At 45.4% G+C, this 25,185-nt stretch overlaps 1 protein-coding gene across 2 annotated transcripts in view; it reads right to left on the reverse strand.

Moving 5' to 3' along the window:
- Positions 1-25,185, reverse strand: part of CLCN4 (chloride voltage-gated channel 4) — an 81,313-nt gene that overhangs the window by 14,919 nt on the left and 41,209 nt on the right. For both annotated transcript variants that reach the window (XM_021671556.2, XM_021671557.2), the window contains 6 exons: positions 17,296-17,502; positions 17,084-17,164; positions 15,305-15,850; positions 11,336-11,522; positions 9,812-10,210; positions 3,128-3,344 (listed from right to left, as the gene is read on the reverse strand). In XM_021671556.2, coding sequence (XP_021527231.1) covers positions 3,128-3,344; positions 9,812-10,210; positions 11,336-11,522; positions 15,305-15,850; positions 17,084-17,164; positions 17,296-17,502 — 1,637 coding nt within the window. The remainder of the gene's footprint in view (positions 1-3,127; positions 3,345-9,811; positions 10,211-11,335; positions 11,523-15,304; positions 15,851-17,083; positions 17,165-17,295; positions 17,503-25,185) is intronic.

Below are 25,185 nucleotides of genomic sequence, written 5' to 3' on the forward strand. Positions count from 1 at the left end.
CAGGCTTCGTTAGTGGCATGAAATGTCCTATCTGATTTAAATCAAGTGTTTGAACTTCCAGTCCCTTTAGGTAGCAGTTCAAGCGAATTCAGTGAATTATAAATGGCCAGATCTATGACCAAGGACATAATTCAGATTCAAGCAGCTGGGTTCTTCTGCGAAAGCTACCCTGTCCAGGCCCCTATGGACCACCTAGCAGGGCTTGGGGGAAATCTGACACCATCTCCCTTACGCCCTTTTCCTTTCTAAAACTTTCATAGGGAAAATCTCACCCAAATTCGCTCTTAGCAACTGGAGGCTTCCTAGATTGCAGCATTCTGGTTCCTGGTCCAGTTTCATGATGGCCCTTGAACCCTAGGCCTGAGAAATGCTGCTGGTGATCCAGGCCAACAGTGGAGCTAAGGCTTGTGGCCATCCCAAGCAGGGAAGGCACAGGGTGAGCGAGCACATCAAACAGGAGAGCTGGCCGGAGACGCGCCTGCCCTGGCAAGAAGCCCAAGGAGATGAAAGGCCCTACAGACAAGGATCCCTTGCCAGCACTAACGCAGCAGCATCTGTGTTTGTTTAAAAGATGTAGAGCAAGAGAGAGTGCGATTTTGCTTTCTTGAAACATTCGGAGCCAATTTCGGCACCCAGATCTTCACAGGAAAACCTTGTGGGGTTCTGCAAGGTGTGAGCAGGCATTAAGGGCAGAGTTTCCTGCCTGAACTGAAATTCCAATGATAACTGACATTGGATTATTATTTTAAAGGAAAGGAGAAACTGCTACACACTTGAGACAGCATGGGCAATCACAGTGGTATATTTATACCAAGTACTGGAAACTCAAGTGCATAAATCGACTTCAGTGGTTCTTAAAGTAGGGTCCCCAGACCGGCAGCAACGGCATCGACTAGGAGCTTATTAGAAATGCACATTCTTGGGCCTCACCCTAGACCTCCAGGGATCAATAGCTCTGTGGTGGGGCCCAGAAATCTGGATTTTGCCTGGAAGTTTAATCCTCTAGGGCATTTTGATCCACACTCGAGTTTGAAAAACCACTTGAGCACCTTTAAAATTTATCAGCAGAAATGATCTCTAGCCTTGTCAAACACAAGGACTCATTTATTTGTTCCCTATTGATTGCACCTCCCACATGCAAGACACCCTCTGGCTGCAGTCAGAGCTAAGGAGGACACTCGCTGTGCTGGCCAGGAGTTCTCTGGGTAAATGTGCAAATTGAAGAGCCTGTCCCTCTGTGAGCTTGCTACCAGGACAGCAGGAAGAAAGCGAAACAAACACAATTGCTCATTTAGCTACATAGACATCCAGTCCAAGGTCGCTCAACTGCATGACTAGTGACATTTTGGGCCAGATGTTTCGTTGTGGAGCTGTCCTGTGCACTGCAGGATGTTTAGCAGCATCCCTGACCTCTACTCACTAGATGCCAATAACATCCCTCCCTCCAGTCATGACACCCAAAATTGTCTCCAGACATTGCCCAATGTCCCTGGGAGGTAAAATTATCCCAGTTGAGAACTGCTGTGTTAAACTAGAGTGTGCTGGCTCTGGAAATATAAGCTATATTAGATAGTTGAGCCTCTGGAGTCTATAAAGGCCTAAACTTTATTAGGTACCAATGTCTCCAGAACCCATTTCCCTCCTCCTACTTCCAGCCCGTACAGGAATAAAATGGGCAGATAACCCTAGGTTCCAGGCTACCCTGACCAAGCCAACCCCTTCCCTTACACAAACTTCTGAAACCATGGAACCTGGGAAACTAAGAGGCCACAGAATGGCCCTTAAGGAATGCACCTCTGGAGCTACTACAGTGGACCCTCGGTCGCTGCACTGCTGGTTTCCTGATTTGTGACAATACAACAAAAGTGTCAGCACAGACAATGCCATGGGGTCATCAAATCTGTCCATTCTCCAATCATGTTTGTTTAGAAAACAAAGTTGTTTCAAACAAATTGATATATTGGGAACAATCTGAGCATAATATGAATTTCACTTTTGCTTATGCGTGATGTCATCCATGAGAAACTCTAGGCAAATGCAGAAAACTGCACCCACCTGAACCCAGTGGGATCAGCATACACAAAATACACCTGTCCGGTCCCCCAAACATCCACAAGCTACCTCAGTTCATGCATGTGTGAGGAGCCACACCCATCCACACCTGCTGTGACCACTTCCCCTTGAGTTCAGGTTCCCCTCCTTCCACCCGTTCCCAGCAGTTCATAAGCAGCAGAGCTTGTGACACTCATCCCACAGCCAACTTCAGGCCTTTTCAAGATGAAGTGACATATTTCTGTATTTCTTAACCATTTAACTAATGCACAACATGGTACCACCACTCTTCTTTTTTCAAGACAGGGTCTTGCTCTGCTGCGCAGGCTGGAGCGCAGTGGTACAGTCCTAGGCCACTGCAGCCTTGGATGCCTGGGCTCTAGTGATCCTCCTGCTTCAGCCTCCTGAGTAGCTGGGAAGACAGGCGCACCTGGCTGATTTTATAAAAGTTTATTTGCAGAGATAGAGTCTTGCCACCCAGGCTGGTCTTGAACTCCTGGGCTCAAACGATCCTCCCGCCTCAGCCTCCTGAAGTGCTGAGATTACAGGCATGAGCCACATCACCTGGCTCAGTACTACCATTCTTACGAGGCTCCCACCTCTTTTACATCATGCATCACTGATGAAGTTTTGACTATTGTGTAACTAACCTCATTTTTCCCAGAAGTCCTATAGTTTGCATGGCTCAATTTTTGCATAGTGCTATGAATTTGAGGACTGCATAGGTCATGTTATAGCAGAACTGGCTGTACCTCCTCCCTGAGCCAAGTGTCACATGGGGTGGTAGAAAAGCAACACCAAGTCTTTCTCCTGTGGCTCTGCCCCTTTTTACTCAACCTTCCTCAGCCCAGGCAACAGTCCAGCCTGGACCACCCCCTTCCCTGGCTGCACAGCCACCCAGCCCTAAGTCCCAAGCCCCTGTACATTTCCTTCTCAACATATTCACCACAGCTTACTGCCATTCTCTGTCAAGGACTGGTCTACCCCGTGGCCCTCTACCTCCTTCAGGGCTGAGACCATGTCTCACTCATTTTTTTTCTCCCTAGGTCTTCTGGTCTCATGTCCGGCTACTCACCCACTCCGCGTCACCAGACACTGCCGGAGTCCCAATTTCCGGAAGATATCCACCACCGTCTCCATTGGGGTGTGGTCTGTGACTGTGAATGGGCTGAGGTTCAGGATGCGCCGCAGCTTCAGGGGATGTGGGCTGTTGGCTGGCAGCTCAGGGGGCTCCTCTGTGAAGTACATGATGGAATTGCTCACGATGCCCTCCTGCCTCTGTCTGGCATTCTCTAGAATGGGGTAAGCAGGAACAATAAGCCACACAAAAAACCCTTGCTGAGCAACTCCCCACCCCACACTCGTACACAGCATCGAAAATCCCACAGAAAAGGGGTTCGAAGGATGAACCACACATTCTTAATAAGGGGCTTTAGCCAAACATCTGTGGAATTGGCATCTCTCTGCAGCTAATGCTGTGTGAGGGTCCCCTGCTGTGACTGGATCATTTGTTGCCAAAGTCTGGCAAGATGGGCCCGACCCAGATGGCCCCTTTGGGGACGTTCATTGCTTCCCCCTGGACTCCAGGCACCCCAAACAGCCCAGGGCTCTCCACTCTGGCTTTCCTTATGCTGCTTCACCTCATCATGGACTGGAGTTTGACGTGAAAAGAAACTTACTTAGCTGCCCAATGACCTTAATACATTGTTTTTCTTTTTATGAACTAACTTATAACTGGCCCAAATGGCATTATGAATCCTGGGAGGAACAAGAAACCAATACAGCCAGGCCAGGCTCACAGCCCAGAAATGCAGCTCGATCACAAATGCGACCCTTGGGTCCAAAGAAACAACCCCAGAAAAGCTGCATCCCCCCTACACTTTGGATCTCCTGTCTTAAAAATGGGCCATTTCATGGATCTCTCAAAGAAAGATAGTAAAACTGTTATGGTAGCAATTAGCCTATTTCTGTCTGTAGAAAGGCCACGTGAAAGAAAGCTGAAGAAAAGTAGGGTAACAGGAACTCATTAGAAATACAGCTTAACGCGGTGCTAGAAACCCAGGCTATTTTAAGTCACACATGAAATAAATCCATCGGTCTCAAGATATTTCTCCAAGGCGATTTTCCTTCTGTTGGAATTTTAATCTTTCTCTTGGTTCATGGGAAAAGGTTAAGGAAAATGTACAGCAAGGCTTGCTTTAAAATGGATCCTGGTTTCTATCATACATTTCTTGCTTTCTCAAAGACTACTATTCACCTATATTGTTCTTTCAAAAATAAAATTCTAACTGCCTCCTCCAAGGCCATTTAGTGCAATAGAGTACTCTAATGGAAAACTGGCAGCATTTGGGGTCAGGCTGAGTCTGAAAAAGGGTCTCTGTTTAAAAGAGGAACAGAGGGCCTGCTGGGCAAATGCCTGCACATTATATGGGTCAGGTTAAATCAAGTTACATCAAATGGGGTATGATTCTAACACAAATACCAGACAACTTTGATGTACAACATGTTTTCAAATGTAGACTGCTCAATATACACTACGTACTTCTCCCCGAAACCAAGATGATTCTGTCCTTACCCAGTAAGGCAGAGAGGCAACTGGCAACACATACTTATTTGCTTATTTCCACAGACCAGCCAATTCTCTTAAAGTCCCACTAACAGGATTTCCATCAATTTCAACCATTGGGCAAATGTCAGGATTGGATCAGGCCACAAACCCCAGTCAAGAGTTAATGACATGGATTTGCTGAACTCCTTCTAAAACCAAATACAATTTAATAAATGGTCAATCCACTTGCTATAATACAATAAAAAACAAGCTTATATCTCCTTTGAACCTATGGATTGGGTTAGGAGCCCTGATTCTAACAGTCACTAGGCTCAATGAACTCTTGCTCACCGGCGCACTCCAAGTGTCTGGGCAATGCCTAGCACACAGTAGACACAAAACAGATATTTGCCAAATACACACATGAATGAATGAATGAGTCAGTCTACTAAATGTCAGTGTATCTGGTTCTGCCTGCCACATAAACCTGAACCTATCTCACATAGGAGGTATCAGGAAGGAAAGCCCATGTGGTAATGACTGCCAAACAAAAACATAGGCATTGGCTGGGGTCAGAGCTGGAGAGCTGGGCTATACACCTTGCTATTCCCACAGTGGCAACTGCTACTATCCTCAGAAAGGTTCTGCTAGGCCACTTTGGAACTCTATTACAGACTCACAGGAGGCTTCAAACTTTGCGGGTAGAGGTGCTAGGAACAGGCAAAAGCCCGTGAATGGAAGAAGAACCAGCAAGAAAGCTCTTTGGAATTCTCTACTAGGGTGAAACATCTACTCTCAGTTTGGACCAGAAATCACCAGACACCAAAATGCCTGCATGTAAATTCACAGAGGGCAGAGGCAGTATGCTGTCATCCCTGGACTCTGAGCTTCTGGGATGGTATCAGCACATGGCGGACACTTAAGAAATACTTCCCATGTGAAAGGATAAACCAACTAACTCCTCACCCAGGGGATGAGCCAGTGCTACAGGAAAAGAGACTCACAGACCCCAGGAACACTTGGGAGTCTGTGATGAAAAGGAAACCAAAACAATACAACCGAAAATACATCTTTTTAAAAGACCTAAAAGACAAAAAGGAAATGCGCTAAATATCAACCATGTCTTCTATGGTGATAAGAATGTAGGTGCCTTTTTAAATTTTTCCTTTCGCTTCTGATTTCTCCAATATTTGGAGTGTGTATTACTTTCACTTTGAAAAAATGTAATAAACTTCATTTTTAAATGTTTTAAAAATAACTTTTTAAAACTGTCTTTAATGTAGGAGGTTTGTCATATATTCTACTAGAATGAGACTCAGTGGTCACAGCTCTTCAAAAAGAATGTACATTTTAGGCCAGGCACAGTGGCTCACGCCTGTAATCCCAACACTTTGGGAGGCTGAGGCAGGCGGATCACTTAAGGTCAGGTGTACGAGAGCAGCCTGGCCAACATGGTGAAACTCTGTCTCTACTAAAAATACAAAAATTAGCCAGGCATGATGGCGCACCTATAGTCCCAGCTACTCGGGAGGCTGAGGCAGGAGAATTGCTTGAATCTGGGAGGTGGAGGCTGCAGTGAGTCAAGATGGCGACACTGCACCCCAGCCTCGGAAACAGAGTGAGACTTAGTCTCCAAAAAAAAAAAAAAAAGGAATGTGCACATTATGAGCACCTGCTAAGGTTACTCAACATTCCATTTTCTAACAGCAATATGGTCATATGCCAGATGTAGAGATGGTGATTAATAAAGTGTGGGTAAGAGGAATTTCACAAACTATGTGATAGGCCAAGAAATTTTTCAAAATTGGAAATAATCACATATTTGTTAGGCTATTGAGTGGCTTTAGAGCAATCGTTCTCAACTGGGTGGAGTCCTGGAACACTGGTCACACTCCACAGGGCACAGGACAGCCCCACCACAGAGAATCGTCCAGCCCCAAATGTCAGCAGTGCTGAGGAGGCGCACTCCCACTTGAATTGTGTTTTTAGGGAGGTTAACAGTCTATCATCCTGTTAATTAAAAATGCTTAGTCAGGCATGGTCGTGCAAGCCTGTAGTCCTAGCTTCTCTGGAGGCTGAAGTGGGAGGACTGCTGGAGCCTAGGAGGTAGAGGCTGCAGTGAGCTATAATTACACCACTGCACTCCAGCCTGGGCAACAGAGTGAGAACCTGTCTCAAAAAAATTTTTTAATGCATCCATAAGACAGATATAATCAACGATATAGGTTAAAATGGAAAATTGAAAGCAACCACAGAAGTAGTCAGTACAAAGATGTTATGATGAAAAAGTAAACACTATACAGAATAAAAAGCAGATTATTTTACAAGTTATTGTCTGTCTACTAAAGCATGGAGAAATCCCTCTATGTGTGTATGTATATATATAAACATCCCCAACAGAAAGATGTAGAGGACACCACTGTTCTCCGTGACCCAGTCCAGTATCTAACAGCCCTCCTGGGCATAAACCTCTTTCTCCCTTGTCTGACAGATCTGACACTTCTTGTTCAGTGCTGGATGTAGACCCCTTTCTGCAAGTAAGCATCTTCCACATGCTGGAGGATCATTATTATGGGGTTGGTGCAAAAGTAATTGTGGTTTTCACCACTGAAAGTAACAGCAAAAACTGTAATTACTTTTGTACCAACCTAATAAATCATCCACCAGACCAAAAAAACCTGAGAGTTTCCTTAACTCTTCCCTGAAACTCCAACTTTCCACCCTTTAATCATCTCTGCGACTCCCCACTGAGTCCTCCTTGAACCCTTACTTAACTGCTGAACTCAAGATGAGAAGCACCTGAGCCCTGCTGCGTACAGATGAGTCCTCATATTTGCAAAGAGCAATGAGAGGTAAAGGCCTATTTGCCAGGAACTTGAGCAAGGGTCACATACGGCGCCATGTGCTAGTATGTGCTGGTGAAGAGAGTCACGTTGCCCAGATGGTGCTAACAAGTGCTAACAAAGACAACGCTATGCTTTGGCATTCCAAAACATAACAAAACATTTTCAGCTTCATGTGAGCAGTTGCTACAATTTTTAAACATGATACGTAAGAAAAATTCTTCTTTACCTCACTTACCTTTCTTTTCTGATCCAGACTATCTTGGATCTAACTGTCTATAATCTTTGCTCCCACTTCCTCTAGAAAGTGAAATTGGCATGGGATAGTGTCTAGCTAAATGCTGTCATATTTCTATACTCATAAAATAGCACAAGATTCCTCAAATATAGGTCATGCACCTGTATTTATCCACCAGAATACAGGGGCTCTTCTATTTCCACAGGCCAGAAAAGCAGCTTTTCTGATTCCTCAGAGCAAAACACCCCTTGCCTTTGCACAAACCATGTAAATAGCACCTTCTATATTATTATCAGTCTGATTGAAAGCATACAGGTAGTATTTACACCGTGTGGTGCCTCTTCAGACATTCCAAACACAGCTTCTAGGAGAGTGCTTGGTTGGTAGGTTTAAATTTCTTCTTTAACCGATTGATGACAATTACTGCTTCCCACTTGATTACAGTAATGGGTTTCAGCAAAATTAATAAGCTGCGTCTTAGCAGGTGTGCCTGCAGCTATACAATAGATAATAGATTCTGTGACATTTATTACCTTAGTTTTAAAATTTCAACCTTTGCTTAAAAGATTATAGGGAATGAATAAAATTTTTAAAGGCTGCTGATTACTAGTAATTTTAAACAAACCCAACCCTACTTAAACAACTTTAAAAAACTCATTATTTATAAGGTAATATTTACACAAAGGCACCTACCTACCTGTTAAGCAACAGGGCCTATAGCAAGGAGAAGCACTGCTGAACACTTAAGCACAAACTTGCTACGGTGTCTAAAACACAAAATCAATTTTTGCTTTGGGGAAGGTAAAAATGTTTGAGTGTCAAGCTAAAATGGGAGGGAACAGCTCATCTAAACTTATTTTTATAAAGCCTTTGATGAAGATGCCTTAAAGATATTTTAAAGCTATTTAACATTGGGAAGAGGTTTTAGAAATAGAAGGGAGGTGCCTTGGAAACAGGAAACAAAGGTCAGGGAGATAAGTAAGCAGTTGCATGGTGGAAATGTGTTCACAGTGGGCCATTCCAACATCAGACCAGGAAAAGTCCCATTGACAAGCTTCAAGAATACTCTGGAAGATGTAGAGTAAAACTGTAGTGTGTACATGGGAGCTATGCCATGGGTCTTGGTCTATTATGAGATGCTGGAATGTTGTACAGATCACAGAGCAAGGATGCTGAGCAGGATGACACATGCATTTGCCATGTGCCCGTGGATGTGCTATGCTGGTCCTTACCCTTGCCACCTTGAGGCATGGCATGACTCTACCCCTCCAAGGCTCACTGCTCCTCCTTGCCTGTGATCCCAGCAACTCACAAGCAGACCTCTGGCCCTCGGCCGCGTCTGTCTTAGGAGTTTTCCTACCTCCTGCTTACCCTTCTGATGGAGCCATCCCTAGGCTGATGGGGCCCACGGGCTTACTTCTCTGAGCTGCCTGTCTTTGGGACACCCTGACCTGGGCATCATCCCATATTCTCCTCCCCCAACTCAACAGCCTGGCCCTCAGTGCAGCTGATTGTCATTCAAACACAAGAGGAAAATAATCTCACAAAATTGGTTCCAGTGATGTCTGCGCATTTACCTGCAAGGGCCTCTAACTGTGGAATCCAACATCATATCATAAAGTGAAGCAAAAGACTTGTGTGGTGGCAAGGGGTGTCAGGGGCAGAGAACTCACAATCTCAGCCAGATGGCTGGTCCACCTGAAAGTCTCTGAGACAGCTCTTCCGGGCCACTCCAGGTTGTCCTCTCTTCCTTCTCAGCTTTAGTCAACAATTGCTGAAAGGTGGCAGCGGAGCAGGGCCAGGGGGCTGCCTGCAAACATGCAGTCACTTTCTAACCAAGAATGTCTACCCAAGACTTGGGTTTAAAGCCTTTTTCCTCAGAGTGTGACATGGGGACCAGCTACATCGGCATTAATGGAGAACTTGTGAGGGATGTAGTCTTGGGTCCCCCCCAAGATCTGCACAATCAGAATCTGCTTTTGAGCCAGACCCTCGGGTGACCAGAGACATGTGAAAGCTTGAGAGCCCCTGGCTTAATGCACATAACCTCAAAAATCTTGGATAATGTTAGGGGTACAAAGTATACCATTCGGCTCTTGGCAGAACGTGAGCTTCCCTCTCTTTACTCACTTATTGCGAGAATCAGTTCCCTCCTCTGGGCAAATCCAATGAGGCGCTCGGAGTCTCTGGAGACCACCACAGGGAAGCCATTGTAGTCGGTCTCCTTGATGAGCGTCTCCACATCTTCAACGGTCATGCTGTCCTGGGTGAGCACCGACAGTGGCGGCTCTCCCCGCCGAGGCCGCATGACATCAGTGGCCAGCGTGCGGTGGGTAAATTCATCCTTAACGTCGAGGAATGGGTACCCATTTAAGTGGATATGGGCCTCATAGATGCCTTCTTTCCCAAATGCATCAGCCACCCACTTGCTGGTCACAGCTGCCGCCATCAGGGGCACAATGTATTCCAGACCCCCTGTTAATTCAAACATGATGACCACCAATGACACTGTCATCCTGGTAACTCCACCTGCAACAGAGGGGAGGAGTAAGATTCCAAAGTGCAACCCGGGCAGCTCATACGGCCATGATTGGGGAAAGTGACAGACAGGCTGTAAATTCCCATCACACCTGTTCTCAGCAGACACTCTCATATGCTTCCTGCACAGGGCCTCTGGAACCCAGGCCAGGCCCTGTCAAATGTGGCTTTGAATTGGGGAGCAAGAAGTCGCATCTCCAGCAAACCACCATGGCATGTGTACACCTATGTAACAATCCTGCACGATCTGCACATGTACCCCAGAACTTAAAGCATAATAAAAAAAGAATAACTATTAAAAAAAAAAAAGAAGTCGCATCTCACTGGGGCCTCTGCTCCAGTGAGGGATGTTGTGTTGTGTATTCACCCTGGCCCACACAGCTAGCTTTTTGGTGAGTGGATCCTACGTGGGCTCTGCAAGCTTCTGACTAAGCAAGCATGGTGCTCTTCCAGAACCCCATAAACTAGAAAATCACAGAGATTCTTAAGGATTATAGACAGGAGACAGACCCATCTTTGTGACCCTGAATGATTAGGTGGAGAGGAACCTTCTGCTAAACCATGCTTTTAATTTGCAGACGGTCCCAACCTACAATGGTTCAACTTACGACTTTTCAACTTTCCGTGGTACAAAAACAACCGGCATTCAGTAGAAACCATGCCTCCAGTACCCAGGCAACCATCTGTTTCTCACTTTCAGTATTCAATACATTACAAGAGATGTTCAATTTTATTATAAAATAGGCTTTATGTTAGATGATTGTGCCTAGCTGTAGGTGAATGTAAGTGTTCTGAACATGTTTAAGGTAGGCTAAGCTAAGCTACAACGTTCGGTCGGCTGGGTGTATTCAATGCATTTTCAACTCATGATGCCATTTATCAGGATGTAAACCTCATCATAAGTTAAGGGTATCTGTGTGTGTGTGGTGTGTGCATAGTGAGCAAGATATAAGCCTTGGTGGGTTAAGCCACTGTGGTTTAGGGGTTACTTGTTATAGCCGCACAACCTAGCCTAACCTGAGTAATGAAAACGTTCAAGTCCATGTCTTTCTTCTTGGCAGTCCTCTAAGCCAGATCAGTTCCCCAGTCCCCCTCCCTGCCCAACCATGGTCGTACCAAGGCAGGCCGCAGCCCCCACCATTGCGTAAAGCCCTGGCGTGACACAGTCTGCACCGGGTCTGCACCAGTTCCTGAAGATAATCCAGTCATGGTGATGGTAGGCCAGCTGCTCCACGCCAATTCCCACCATCCTGCCTGCTATCGCGCCCACAGCCATGCTGGGGATGAAGAGGCCTGACGGGATCTTGAGGAGACACAGAGAAAAGCGACATGAGGGAAGGAGACTGAGTCCCCGCTTCACAACCCCCAGGAAACACATTCCCCCTCGACAGGCTTGCGTTTAGCTTCAGTCTTCAGAGGACGTGCAACTCTGCAAAATAGGTCAGCTGGAGAAAGGTGGGACGAATGATTTGACCTGCTTAGTCAGTCATATCTACTGCGACTTAGACAGAACGCAATTTTATACTTTGATTCCCTCTCCTTCAAAAGCTGGCTGGGTTTGCCTGCTGTGGATTAAAGAATGATAAGCCTCACTGCAAATAACATTGAAAGTGAGCATCTGTCACTTGAGACACCACTTTCTCTCTCCCCTTGCCATGTCATTTAGAATGGCTTTTAAAATTAAATGTCAAGCCACAGCATGAAAATGGAAAAGAAGGACCTGCAACTGCTCCCAGGTAAAATAAAGAAGCTGAATCCATCATTGCAGCCACCCTGGATCTTCCAGAAAGCACTTCAATGGCTTCCTGCCCTCTCTAGTAGGTAGTGGCTGAACACCCATCAGAGAGAGCCGAGGGAGGCAATTTCCTCTTCCTAATGAAGTGCATTTTCCAATAAACATTCTGAATATTTTCAAGCCAGGGTAGGGGCAGCAAAGAAATAGAATGTAAACTGAAAGACTGTGGTAGCAGCGTGTTCTCTACTCTGCTGGACGAAAATGCATTTTAGTTTATTTAGTGACCACACATGTGCTATAGAACATGACTGACTCCCTGTGTTCACTGAAATGACATGTGACCTCTGACCCTGGGCAGCAGCTGCAATGATGCCCGCCCGAGGTGGTCACCCAGCTGAGGATGGAAGCAGATCTTTAACCTAATTCAAGTGAAGTTTGGATCCTCGTGTGTGTGATTTCTAGAGTTAAAACATTCCTTAGGAAATTGTTCCTTTCTGAGCTTCCCCTTATTCTATGTCATTTATATCCCTGTAACATCAAAGGAGATCTTTCTCAGCAAGCATCATAAAATGTTACCAGCATCTTCCTGAGACACAAAAACAAATCCCTTTGCTAGGAGATGACAGATCAGAGGCAGTCAGCTGTTCCACTACACACTCAGATAAATAACTTCTTAGACTTTTTTTTTCTTTTTTTTCTTTTTTTTTTGAGACAGAGTCTCTGTTGCTCTGTTGCCCAGGCCCATGTGCAGTGGTGTGATCTCAGCTCACTGCAGCCTCCGCCTCCCAAGTTCAAGCAATTCTTGTGCCTCAGCCTTCTGACTAGCTGGGACCACAGGCACATGTCACCACACCCAGCTAACTTTTGTATTTTTAGAAGAAATGGGGTATCACTATGTTGGCCAGACTGGTCTTGAACTCCTGACCTCAAGTGATCCACCAACCTCAGCATCCCAAAGTGCTGAAATTACAGCACTTTGTGAGCCACCGTGCCTGGCCATTAGATATTTTTTGAAAGGGCAATTCAGGTTGGGCGTGATGGCTCATGCCTTTAATCCTAGCACTTTGGAAGGCCAAGGTGGGTGGATCACTTGAGCCTAGGAGTTCCCAGTGGGCTTGGACAACATGGCGAGATCCCATCTCTACAAAAAATACAAAAATTAGCTGGCATTGGTGGCGCATGTCTATAGTCCCAACTACTCAGTGGGCTGAAGCAGGAGGATCACTTGAACCCGGTAGGTCAAGGCTGCAGTGAGCCATGATTGTGCCACTGCACTCCACCCTGGGCAAAAGAGCGAGACCCTATCTCCAAAAAAACAAAAGACAATTCAGGCAGGGAAAAATGGCTCACGTGTGTAATCCTAGCACCTTGGGAGGCCAAACAGGAGGATCACTGGAGCTCAGAAGTTTGAGACCAACCTGGGCAACATAGGGAGACTTGGTCTCTATTTTATATTTTTAATAAAAACAAATAAAATCAAAAAGACAATTCATAGAAATACCACACAGAAAGCAATCGTAATGGAACACAAAAGGGGGTTTTGCGGTATGGATCATGTTCTGCTTCTGGTCCTGGGTGCTGGTTACACAAGTGTGTGTGTTTTATGAAACTCCATCAAGCTGTACACATCTCTATATGAATGATATACTCTAATAAAAGTTTCTTTAAGTAAGCAATGATAGCATTATCCATAATAACCAAAAGGTAGAAACAAATGTCCATCAAAGGATGAATGAATAAACAAAACGTGAGATCTCCGTACCATGGCATACTATTCAGCCATAAAAATGCAGTAGTGGCACACGCTACAATGCGAACGAACCTTGAAAACAGGGTGCTAAATAAAACAAACCAGTCACCAAAGGCCACGTATTGCTTGATGTCATTTATATGAAGTGTCCAAAATAGGCAAATCTAGAGGCAGAACAGATTAGTGGTTACCAGGGGCTGGGGGAGGGAAAAACGGGGAGTGACTGCTAATGGAGATGGGATTTCCTTTTGGGGGATGAAAATATTCTAAAAGCTAAATAAAGGTGTTGGTTGCACGACATTGTGAGTGTACGTAATGTCACTGAATTGTATACTTTAAAATGATCCTTTATGTTTTGTGGATTTTACAATTCAAAAAAAAAGCAATAACAACTTAATTCCAGGTTCCATAAAAGAAAGCTCTTTAGGAGGGGCTTTTAAAGTATTTTAACATAATGATTTTAAACCAATGAAAGAAGAAAGCAGCTGTCTCTTCTCTGGCTTTGGGAACAAGAATAATGGAAGCATGTGCTGTTGGGTGTGGTGTGGTGGCTCATGCCTATGATCCCAGTGCTTTGGGAGGCTGAGGCAGGAGGATCGCTTGAGCCCAGGAGTTTGGGGCCAGCCTGGGCAACACAGCAAGAACCTCATCTGTACAAAAAATTTTAAAAATTCACCAACTGTGGTGGCTCATGCCTATGATGCCAGCTGCTTGGGAGGCTGAGGTGGGAAGATGACTTGAGCCCATGAGGTTGTGGCTGCTGTGAGCTGTGATCATGCCACTGTATTCCAGCCTGGGCAACAGAAAAGGATGGGGGGGGAGGGAGGGGGGAAGGGAAGAAAGGAAGGAAGGAAGGAAAGAAGGAAGGAAGGAAGGAAGGAAGGAAGGAAGGCAGACAGGCAGGCAGAGAGAGAGAGAGAGAGAAAGGAAAAGAAAGAAAGCATATGTTGTTATCCACAGCTCTGCCCTTCAAAGAGGATGTGTGGAAAGAGCCCGTCATGCCCAGCCCTACCCAGACGGGGGATGCACTCACTCTGTGCTCCCGTCATACCAGTGTGGTGCTCGCCACAATGTCAGAACTCTGGGTCTGCATCTCTCTCTCCCAGAGCTGTGTGCTCTGCAAAGGCAGCTTCTCTGTTTGGGGATCTGTATCCCTCAGACTGAGCACGATGCCTAAGACGTAGCTGATACTCAGTGCATGTTTACTGAGCCAAACCTGGGCTTTTTCCACCACCTGGCATTGCCTGGCCAGAAGCAGGAAACCTGTGGTTACCACCACCTGTTCTGGGAATGTGTGAAGTGGGTTTGATGCCTAGCTCTGTCTCCCATAGCTGTGTTCTGATCAAGCCACTTAAGATCTCATAGCCTTAGTTTCCTCACTTGTAAAATGGGATTAAAATCTCTATTTCATAAGCTTATTGTTTATTAAGTTATTTCCTATTGATTAAAAGAATGTCAAGTGCCTGGCACATGAGAACATTCAAGAAAGGCCAGTTCCCCTTTTTTCCATCGCAAATTTATTTTAGAGAATAGGGTGCTCTCCCCAGAAGGACATGAGAAGGACATGGGTCCCACCCCATCTTCCCTCCCTTTCACTTACCTTCATGCCAAAGGTAAATATGGTAACGACGATTTTGAAGATCAGTGCCAGGGCCAGCTGCCACATGGCTGTGTAAACACCGACACCAGCTGGCCGGTCTGGAATGTCATCCACTGGCCGAGTCATGTTGGGGTCGTTGATGTAGTCACAGAGCTGGGAAGACTCAAGGGCCCCACAGTCATTGAACAGCTCAGAAATGAGCTCGCTGGTGCTCTGGCGTGTGTAGGGATTGGGGTAGGCAATGATGGCAGTGATGGCGGTCACCACAATGACCTCCAGCACTGGGTACTTCCCCAGCCTGGTGGTCTTGCGCCTCCTGCACCAGGCAATGTTGCAGCGGATGAAGAGGGTTCCCCATAAGCCCCCGAAGACCCCAAGTAGGATGAAGGGGAAGAGTTCAGCCATGTACCAGGGCGTGTGATATTCCACGTAAAAGAGAACAAGACGGCTATTTCCAAAGGGATTGATGGATCGCAACGTAAAGGCTGCCACCAGCGCTGCAAAAAATGACCTCCACAAGGTCTTCAGGGGAAAGTAGTAACTGACCTGAGATGAAAAAGTAGAAGATTAGAGACTGGGCAGAGAAAGAGCTGCTCAGAGCCAGGCCCTCTGGTTGACATGAAAGTCACACTCTAAGTCCAAGAGTGGACACACTCACTCCATCAGCCTGGACTTAATATGACCAAAATGTGCCAGCAAAGATATTTGTCTAGAAGTGGAATGGACACTAATCAAGGTGGGTTTGAGCTATATTTTTAAAATCAATAAAAGTATTTAATCATAATTCTGTTTATGGCACAGAGACTCCCCTAGAAGCAAATAAGTCTCTGGATTGGATTCTACAGACAACAGAGTAGATCAGAGTTTGGAAAACTCTGGGCTGCAAGCCAACTGCAGCCCAGGGAATGCATTTCTGTGGCACACGAGTTAAGAATGGTTTTTACATTTTTAATTGATTGAAAAAGGGGAAAAAATCTTTTGATTTGAATTATTCAAAATAATAATAATATTTTGTGACATGTGAAAACTGTAAAATTCAGATTTCAGTGTCCATAAGGAAACATCTTACGGAAATACAGACATGCCCATTTGTGTATGTATTGTTCACAGCTGCTCTCACGCTATGACGGCAGAGCTGAACAGCCTCAACAGAAATTGCATGGCCCACAAAACCGAAAACATTTACTACCTGGCCTTTTACAGAAACATTTGCCAACCTCTGGAATAATCCATTTGGGTTACCAAAACCAAAAATGCTTAATCAAGTTGGTTATGAGAAAGAGAGAGGATGCTATAAATCTTCAAAAAAAAAATCACCTTGGCAATTTTTTAAATAATACTCAAAAACAGGAATTTAACAGTGGTGGCCAGGTGCGGTGGCTCACACCTGTAATCCCAGCACTTTGGAAGGCCCAGGTGGGTGGATCACCTGAGGTCAGGAGTTCGAGACCAGCCTGACCAATATGGTGAAACCCCGTCTCTACTAAAAATACAAAAATTAGCCAGGCGTGGTGGCATGCGCCTGTAGTCCCAGCTGCTCAGGAGGCTGAGACAGGAGAGTTGCTTGAACCCAAGAGGTGGAGGTTGTAGTGAGCCGAGATCACACCACTGTACTCTAGCCTGGGCAACAGAGCAAGACTCCATCTCAAAAAAAAAAAAAAGTGGAAATTGTGGCTCCTTAATTAACTGCAGGAATCTTATCCAATACTTCTTTGATTCTAACCCTTCAAAGAGCCTTGCTGCTCAAAATCATGCATTCCCTCAGCTGCCCATTCTTACCTCTTCTAGACTGAAAAGCACGCCTCCGATTGGTGCACCAAAGGCAACAGAGACTCCGGCAGCCGCTGCTGCTGAAAGCACCTACAAAACAAATAGTTCTACATAAGCTTCGAGGCCTTCCATGAAAACAAACGTGCAAACCTGCAGGTCAGACAGCAGGAGGGGGCTTCAAGAAGAAAGTTTTGCCGCAGATGGAAGCTGAGCTGGCTCACCTCTCGCCTCTTGCCCTCATTCTTGCTGTACTTGGAGAAAAGGCTGCTGAAGAAGTTGCCACAGCAACAAGCCACGTGCACTAGCGGCCCTTCCTTCCCAAGGCTCAGGCCAGAGGACACTACCAGCACCAGCGTGACTGTCTTGATTAGCAGAGTCCACTTCCCCAAGTAACCCCTGATGATGAAGCCGCTCAAAATAGTCTTTATCTGAAACAGAGGATAGAGAACAAGAGGGAATGAACTATTTCAATCCATGGCTAGGAAAAGAACTGTAATTCCTCTGAGGGACATGGTCAAAGTTTAGATTCACTCAATAGCATGGAACAGAGGCCATTTTCATTTTTGATTTAACTATAATTTTATATTAACCAAAACATTAAAAATTCAATACATGGTAAATCTTAAGGATTCCTAGAGTAGCAAAAGATCCTAAAGAGGACTGAATCAATCATTATCAAGGTCTTGCTTGATTTATGGCATTTTATCCCATTCACACTACCTTTTGTTATGATGAGAAGAGACATATACATATTGATGTTAACTGTTAACTTTTGACTCTGAAAAATATCCTAGATAAAGAGATGGGGAGCTGGCCGACTATGTGACAAGGCAAGGAGAGGGAAGTAGTTAAGAATATGCTACCCCCGGCTGGGCACAGTGGCTCACACCTGTAATCCCAGCACTTTGGGAGGCCGAGGTGGGAGGATCACTTGAGCCCAAGAGTTTAAGACCAGCCTGGGTAACATAGAGAAACCCCATCTCTGCAAAAAAAGTTTTAAAAATTAGCCGAGCATGATGGCATGCACCTGTAGTCCTAGCTACTTGGGAGGCTGAGGTAAAAGAATTGCTTGAGCCCGAGAGGTCAAGGCTTGTAGTGAGCCGTGATCACACCACTACACTCTAGCCTGGGTGACAGAGCAAGATCTTTTTGTTAAAAATATATATATCACCCCAAAATATGCCACTCTGGCAAACTACTGACTATTCTGGGTTAAAGGCACTTGAAAAACAGCAGGTGCAAGATCACCTGACCTTCATTTGTTTCTTAAAAGCAGGAAATGAAATTCCCATGTGAAAGATGCCCTTCCTGTACTAAAAGGATTCCTGTCATCAAGGACAGGAAGTTCAGGCTGAGGGAAATCTGCACAAACCAACCTTGTTAGACTAACCCTCACCCTCCTGGCCATTTCACCCAGCTAACACCCCTAGCCCAGGCCCCTCTGCCTTGTCACACTTTCAAAGATTACTACTTATCCAATTGAGCACATAACTGTTCAACCTTAACTTTAACTTCGTCTTTGGATCTTCACTCTTTATGAAGGCTCTCATGTCATGTAAAACTCATATTAAATAAACTTGTATGCTTTTCTCCTGCTGATCTATCCTATATGTCAATTTAATTCTCAGGCCCAGCCGCAAACCCCTAAAAAATGGTTTGCCCCTATAAGAGCAAAATGTCAATTGAACTTTAGGTCAGGAGTTGACAAATTATAGCTTGTGGTCCAAATCTGGCCAACTGCCTATTTTTGTATGAACCACAAGCTAAGAATAGTTTTAACATTTTTAAAAGTAGTATGTAAAAAAAAGACTACTAGCCTTCTGGTAAGAATAGTTGCTCCATCTTGCTCCTTGGCCTCCAAGGTTTAATATATTGACTGTCTTTCTTTTATAAGAAAAGTTTGCCAACCCCTGCTGGAGGCGATGAATTAATGAGTATTTACTGTCCAATTCTTTCAACTTTTCAATATGTTTGAAAATATTCTTAGTGGTAGAAAATGAAGAAGACGTTCAACATTCCAATAACACAGGTTTGGGGAACATAAAGATGTTTGAATCCAATGATGACCCTTTTCTCTTCTGTCAAATCCCACCCTCTTGTATTGTAAAGGACTTTGACTATTGGGAGCATTATCTTGCTCCATTTCCAGACCTCGTGCATTTTGTAAATACCAAATAATGGCTTTCTTCCTAAAGGTTCACCTGAGTCTTTGCCTAATGCTTTTATAATTTAACTGGGTACATATCTCAATGATTAACTTCATACACCAAGATCCTCTCCCCTGCCAAAATGGTATTCTTTTGGATATAGAAACATCATCAATGACCAAATTACTTTTCTACCTCCAACCACTACCCCAATTGGCTGAAATGGTGCGAATGTTTACTGCTGAGCTAGCAACTTACAAGCCTGTAATCACAGATTAATTAGACACCAAGTGAGTCAGTCAATGAAATCTGTGGTCAATTTCTGGTTTTCCCATTATGTTATATGTAATGGGACAAGGTTATCTTTTGTCAGTGTTACATAACTTCAAAACACCTCCTTGTGGGCATTGCTCTGCCAAGTTATCAATTTCTCAAATAGTTACTACAGTCATTCTCAACCTTGGCACTCATCAGAGTCACCTGGGGAATTAGAAAACTCTGCAGACTGGCTCTCCCCTCAGAGATTTGGCATAATTGGTCTGAGGTGAATCCAGGATATGAGGATTTTTACAGCCTCCATAGGTGAGTCTAAAATGCAGCCCAGGTAGAGAGCACTGCTCGACTCCTGAAAAGAGCAGCACAATAGAGCATTTAAGGGACAACCCTGAAACACTCATTGTTCTTTCACCAACTCCTTCTACTGAGCATCATGTCACCTTGAGTGATTTGGGGAGGGTCATGAAGAGCGCTCATCCAATAGTGTGTATGTTCCCAAGGGACTTAGTGAGCTCCTTCTAACAGAACATGTGCGAGTTCTACTAGCTATACAGTCAGATGGTGTTTCCTGAACTAGCCTTGAACTCCTGGCTGACAAACTGGTGGTGGTTAGACCCATCCTTAACTAGTGGTAGTTAGCTTAATTGAGCCTGTGCTCTGGGATCTCAGATCCCTTTATTTAAGGGATGTTTTATTATGCCTGCCACAATCCTGCCCTTTTGTGTGCCTTGAATAAAATTATCTATAATTTTTTGTCAGTTAGTTAATATGGATTTAGACCCCAGGGTATAGTTTAAAAGCGTAATACCATTTAGAAAATTACAAGCATCTAAATTACCTGAGCCTTTGCCAGCCATGACATATGGTGAATTGAACAATGTAATAGGTATTTTGTAATTCTCTAAAATGATTTTATAAAATTCTCATGATCAAATTAGGGACTAAAGAAGACAAATTCATTCCCAGTAGATTGTGAAATCCAATCACTTGCTTTAATTTGAATTCATAGAGTCTGAAGCGAGCAAGGCTTTAATGACATATACTGCAGCAGATTTGTGACTTGGTGGTGTTAATCTGAGAATCAGAACTCTTTCTGATAAATAAATATTTGTAAGAGTGTTTGCGTTTTTCAATAAACTGAAACATCGACACAGAGTAAGTTCTGAGAGGGTATGATTTCTCATATAGTTGACATGACAGTGGTTCCACTGACAAAAGGAAGCAAGTAGAAAGAGGACACCCTTGCCCAGCCTTCTCTCAAGTCCCAAGTGCAACAAGCTGTAAAGTATTCACGTTTTTTCTTTTCTTTTTTTTTTTTTTTTTTGAGGCAGGGTCTGGCTCTGTCACCCAGGCTGTAGTACAGTGGCACAATCACAGCTCACTGCAGTCTCAACCTCCTGGACTCAAGTGATCCTCTCACCTCAGCCCCCAGAGTAGCTGGGACTACAGGCATGTACCACCACACTTGGCTAATTTTTTTTTTTGAGACAGTCTTGCTCTGTCATCCAGGCTGGAGTGCAGTGGTATGATCGCAGCTCACTGCAATCTCCACCTCCCAGGTTCAAGTGATTCTCATGACTCAACTTCCCAAGTAGCTGAGATTACAGGCATACACCACCATGCCCAGCGAATTTTTGTATTTTTATTAGAAACAGGGGTTTTGCTATGTTGGCCAGGCTGGTCTTGAACTTCTGGCCTCAAGGGATCCACCCATCTTGGCCTCCCAAAGTGCTGGGATTACAGGCATGAGCCACCGCTCCCTGCCGCTAATTTTATTTGTATTTTTTGTAGAGTTGAGGTCTTACTATGTTGCCCAGACTGGTCTTGAACTCCTGGGCTCAAGCAATCTTCCCACCTGGGCCTCACAAAGTGCTGGGATTACAGGCAAGTATTCACGTTTAAATGTGCTTTATAGAACTTTTATGGAGAGCATTTATTACATAGAAAGAAAAGCCCTTCTTTAAATTTGCTTTTTTTTTTTTTCTTTTTTAGAAACAAGGTCTTGCTCTGTCGTCCAGGCTGGAGTGCAGTGGTGCGATCATAGCTCACTGCAGCCTCGAACTCCTGGCCTCAGGCAATCCTCCCACCTCAGCCTCCCAAGTAGCTGGGATTACAGGCTGGCTTAAATTTGCATTTTTAAAAATGTTTCCAAAGGCATTTTCACTCTAAGTAATAAAAATGTTTTGGAAGCAAATGCTAAGGAGGATGAACAATTTTTTAAATGTACATAAGTACATCACATTCAAAGTTTGTTCTTACACAGCATGCCATATAGCAGCTTACAGCAGATCACCTCAGACAATGATAAACATATTTTCTAAATAGTATCTTTGCTAGAATGAAGAACAGCTTCATGTCTCAACTGAAGTCAGTTTCCGTATTTAGTTGGCTGTTGACTGGGAGGAGATTCTTTTTACCCATGAATAATTTACTTACATTCACTTTTTACTCTGTCCCTCTCCTCTAAGAACTGGGAAAAATACTGCATTCTTCGGTTAAGAATTTCCAGCTCTACTATAATAACAGGGAAGACTTTGCTATTGCTGAGTCAAACCTCCATTTGGTTTCTGAAACTTCTTTAAAAGACTGTTACGAGCCGGGCACGGTGGCTCACGCCTGTAATCCCAGCACTTTGGGAAGCCAAGGCAGGCAGATCACAAGGTCAGGAGTTCAAGACCAGCCTGGCCAACATAGTGAAATCCCACAGCTACTAAAAATACAAAAATTAGCTGGGTGTTGTAGCAGGCACCTGTAATCACGCTACTCAGGAGGCTGAGGCAGGAGAATCACTTGAACCTGGGAGGCAGAGGTTACAGTGAGCTGAGACCATGCCACTGCACTCCAGCTTGGGTGACAGAGTGAGACTCTGTCTCAAAAGAAAAAAAAAGATTATTATGAACTATTTTGGAAATAGAGAAATGAATCTATCACATACTAAAAAGAATATTCATAAAACAAGTACCCGTGTGCCCACTACCAAGTTTAGGAAACAGAAGAGTGGCTACCTTGTGTTTTCCTCCCCAGTGGAACCGTCCTCCTTTCCCTCACCACTTCCTACCACTTCTTCACCTTTCTCTATAGTTTTAGCACATTCATTGTTTCATTTTAGCTGTTTATAGACATTCTATCAAGCATATTTTATGTATTCTTGTGCAACTTGCTTTTTCACTTAACATCACATTTTTTGGCTTTATTCATATTTATGTATCCCTTGTACTTTTGTCACATAAGAAACAAGGGCTCGGCTAGGTACAGTGGCTCGTACCTGCAATCCCAGCATTTTGGGAGACCAAGGCAGGCAGATCACTTGAGCCCAGGAGTTTGAGACCAGTCTGAGCAACATGGCGAAACCCCACCTTTACAAAAAGTACAAAAATTAGCTGGGCATGATGATGCACACCTATAGTCTCAGCTACTCAGGAGGCTGAGACAGGAGGACTGCCTGAACCTGGGAATTCAAAGCTGCAGTAAGCTGTGATGGTGCCACTGCACTCCAAACTGGGAAACAGAGTGAGATGAAAGCAAAGGGGAAGGGAAGGGGAGATAAAAAAGAAAGACAGACAAGATGGGAAGGGGAAAGGGGGAAGGGGAAGGGGAAGAGAAGGGAAGAAGAGTGACAGGCACAGTGGCTCACACCTGTAATGCCAGTATTTAGGGAGGCCGAGACAGGGGGGATCTCCTGAGGTCAGGAGTTCGAGACCAGCCTGACCAATATGGAGAAACCCCATCACTACTAAAAATACAAAATTAGCCAGGCATGGTGGCACATGCCTGTAATCCCAGCTATGAGGCAGAATTGCTTGAATCCAGGAGGCGGAGGTTACGGTGAGCTGAGATTGCACCATTGCATTCCAGCATGGGCAACAAGAGTAAAACTCTGTCTCAAAAAAAATAAATAAAAAGAGGAAGGAAGGAAGGAAGGGAGGGAGAGAGGAAAAAAGAAGAGAAGAAAAAAGGGAAGGAAGGAAGGAAGGAAGGCAGGCAGGTAGAGGCAGGCAGGCAGGCAGAGGCAGGCAGGCAGGCAGAGGCAGGCAGGCAGGCAGAGGCAGACAGGCAGGCAGGCAGGCAGGCAGGCAGGCAGGCAGGCAGGCAGGCAGAGGCAGGCAGGCAGAGGCAGGCAGACAGACAGGCAGACAGGCAGACAGGCAGACAGGCAGACAGGAAGACAGGAAGACAGGCAGGCAGACAGGCAGAGGCAGACAGGCAGGCAGACAGGAAGACAGGCAGGCAGACAGGCAGACAGGAAGACAGGCAGGCAGACAGGCAGAGGCAGACAGGCAGGCAGGCAGGCAGATAGGCAGAGGCAGACAGGCAGGCAGACAGGCAGGCAAGCAGGCAGGCAGGCAGGCAGAGGCAGACAGGCAGGCAGAGGCAGACAGGCAGGCAGACAGGCAGGCAGGCAGGCAGACAGGCAGGCAGACAGGCAGGCAGACAGGCAGAGGCAGACAGGCAGGCAGAGGCAGACAGGCAGGCAGGCAGGCAGGCAAGCAGGCAGGCAGAGGCAGACAGGCAGGCAGACAGGCAGGCAAGCAGGCAGGCAGGCAGGCAGAGGCAGACAGGCAGGCAGAGGCAGACAGGCAGACAGGCAGGCAGGCAGGCAGACAGGCAGGCAGACAGGCAGAGGCAGACAGGCAGGCAGAGGCAGACAGGCAGGCAGACAGGCAGGCAGGCAGGCAGGCAAGCAGGCAGGCAGAGGCAGACAGGCAGACAGGCAGAGGCAGACAGGCAGGCAGAGGCAGACAGGCAGGCAGGCAGGCTCAACTCAGTATTTTACCCCTTCTGAGTTCAGCTACCACCAATAAAGATGCCCACTTTGGATGACAACAAAGTCCAGCCAGCCCCGCAAAGACAGAACTCATATTTGAACTCCTTGTCTATAGGGACACTGGCTGAGCCACACATCTGCAGTTCTTGGAAGGGAGAGATGGGACTACTCAGCATGCCTCTTACTGCTTCTATTTTCTACCAATTCCCATTGGCCATCTCCTTATTTGGGAAATGCTTGAGTCAAAAATGCCTACTGTTGGGCAGTGGGATCACAAACCGAGATGCTTTCGACATCAAATAAAATAGTTCAGTTATGACACTCGGTTGGAAAATGCAAATTTGCCTCAAGCCCTGTGGCTCATGCCTGTAATCGTAGCACCTTGGGAGGCCAAGGCAGGAGGATTGCTTGAGCCCAGAAGTTCAAGACCTGCCTGGACAACATGGCAAAGCCCTACAAAAAATACAAAAATTAGTTGGGCACGGTGGTACACGTCTGCAGTGCCAGCTCCACAGGAGGCTGAGGCAGGAGGATCACCTGAGCCCAGGAATTTGAGACCAGCCTGGGCAAAGGACTGAGACCTCGTCTCTATATTTAAAAATAATAATAATAAAGAGAAAAGAAACCCAGGCGTGGTGGCTCACACCTGTAATCCCAGCACTTGGGAGGTTGAGGTGGATGGATCACATGAGGCTAGGCCAACATGGTGAAATCCCGTCTCTACTAAAAATTCAAAAATCAGCCAGGCATGGTGGTGTACATCTGTAATCTCAACCACTTGGGAGGCTGAGGCATGAGAATCGCTTAAACCTGGGAAGCAAGGGTTGCAGGGAGCTGAGGTCGCGCCACTGCACTCCAGCCTGGGCAACAGAGTGAGACTCTGTCTCAAAAAAAAAAAAAAGAAAAGAAAAAAGGAAAAATAA

The sequence above is a fragment of the Aotus nancymaae genome, unplaced genomic scaffold (genome assembly GCF_030222135.1).
Source record: "Aotus nancymaae isolate 86718 unplaced genomic scaffold, 86718_ANA_hifiasm-v0.15.2.pri h1tg000058l, whole genome shotgun sequence".
Lineage (NCBI taxonomy): Eukaryota > Metazoa > Chordata > Mammalia > Primates > Aotidae > Aotus > Aotus nancymaae.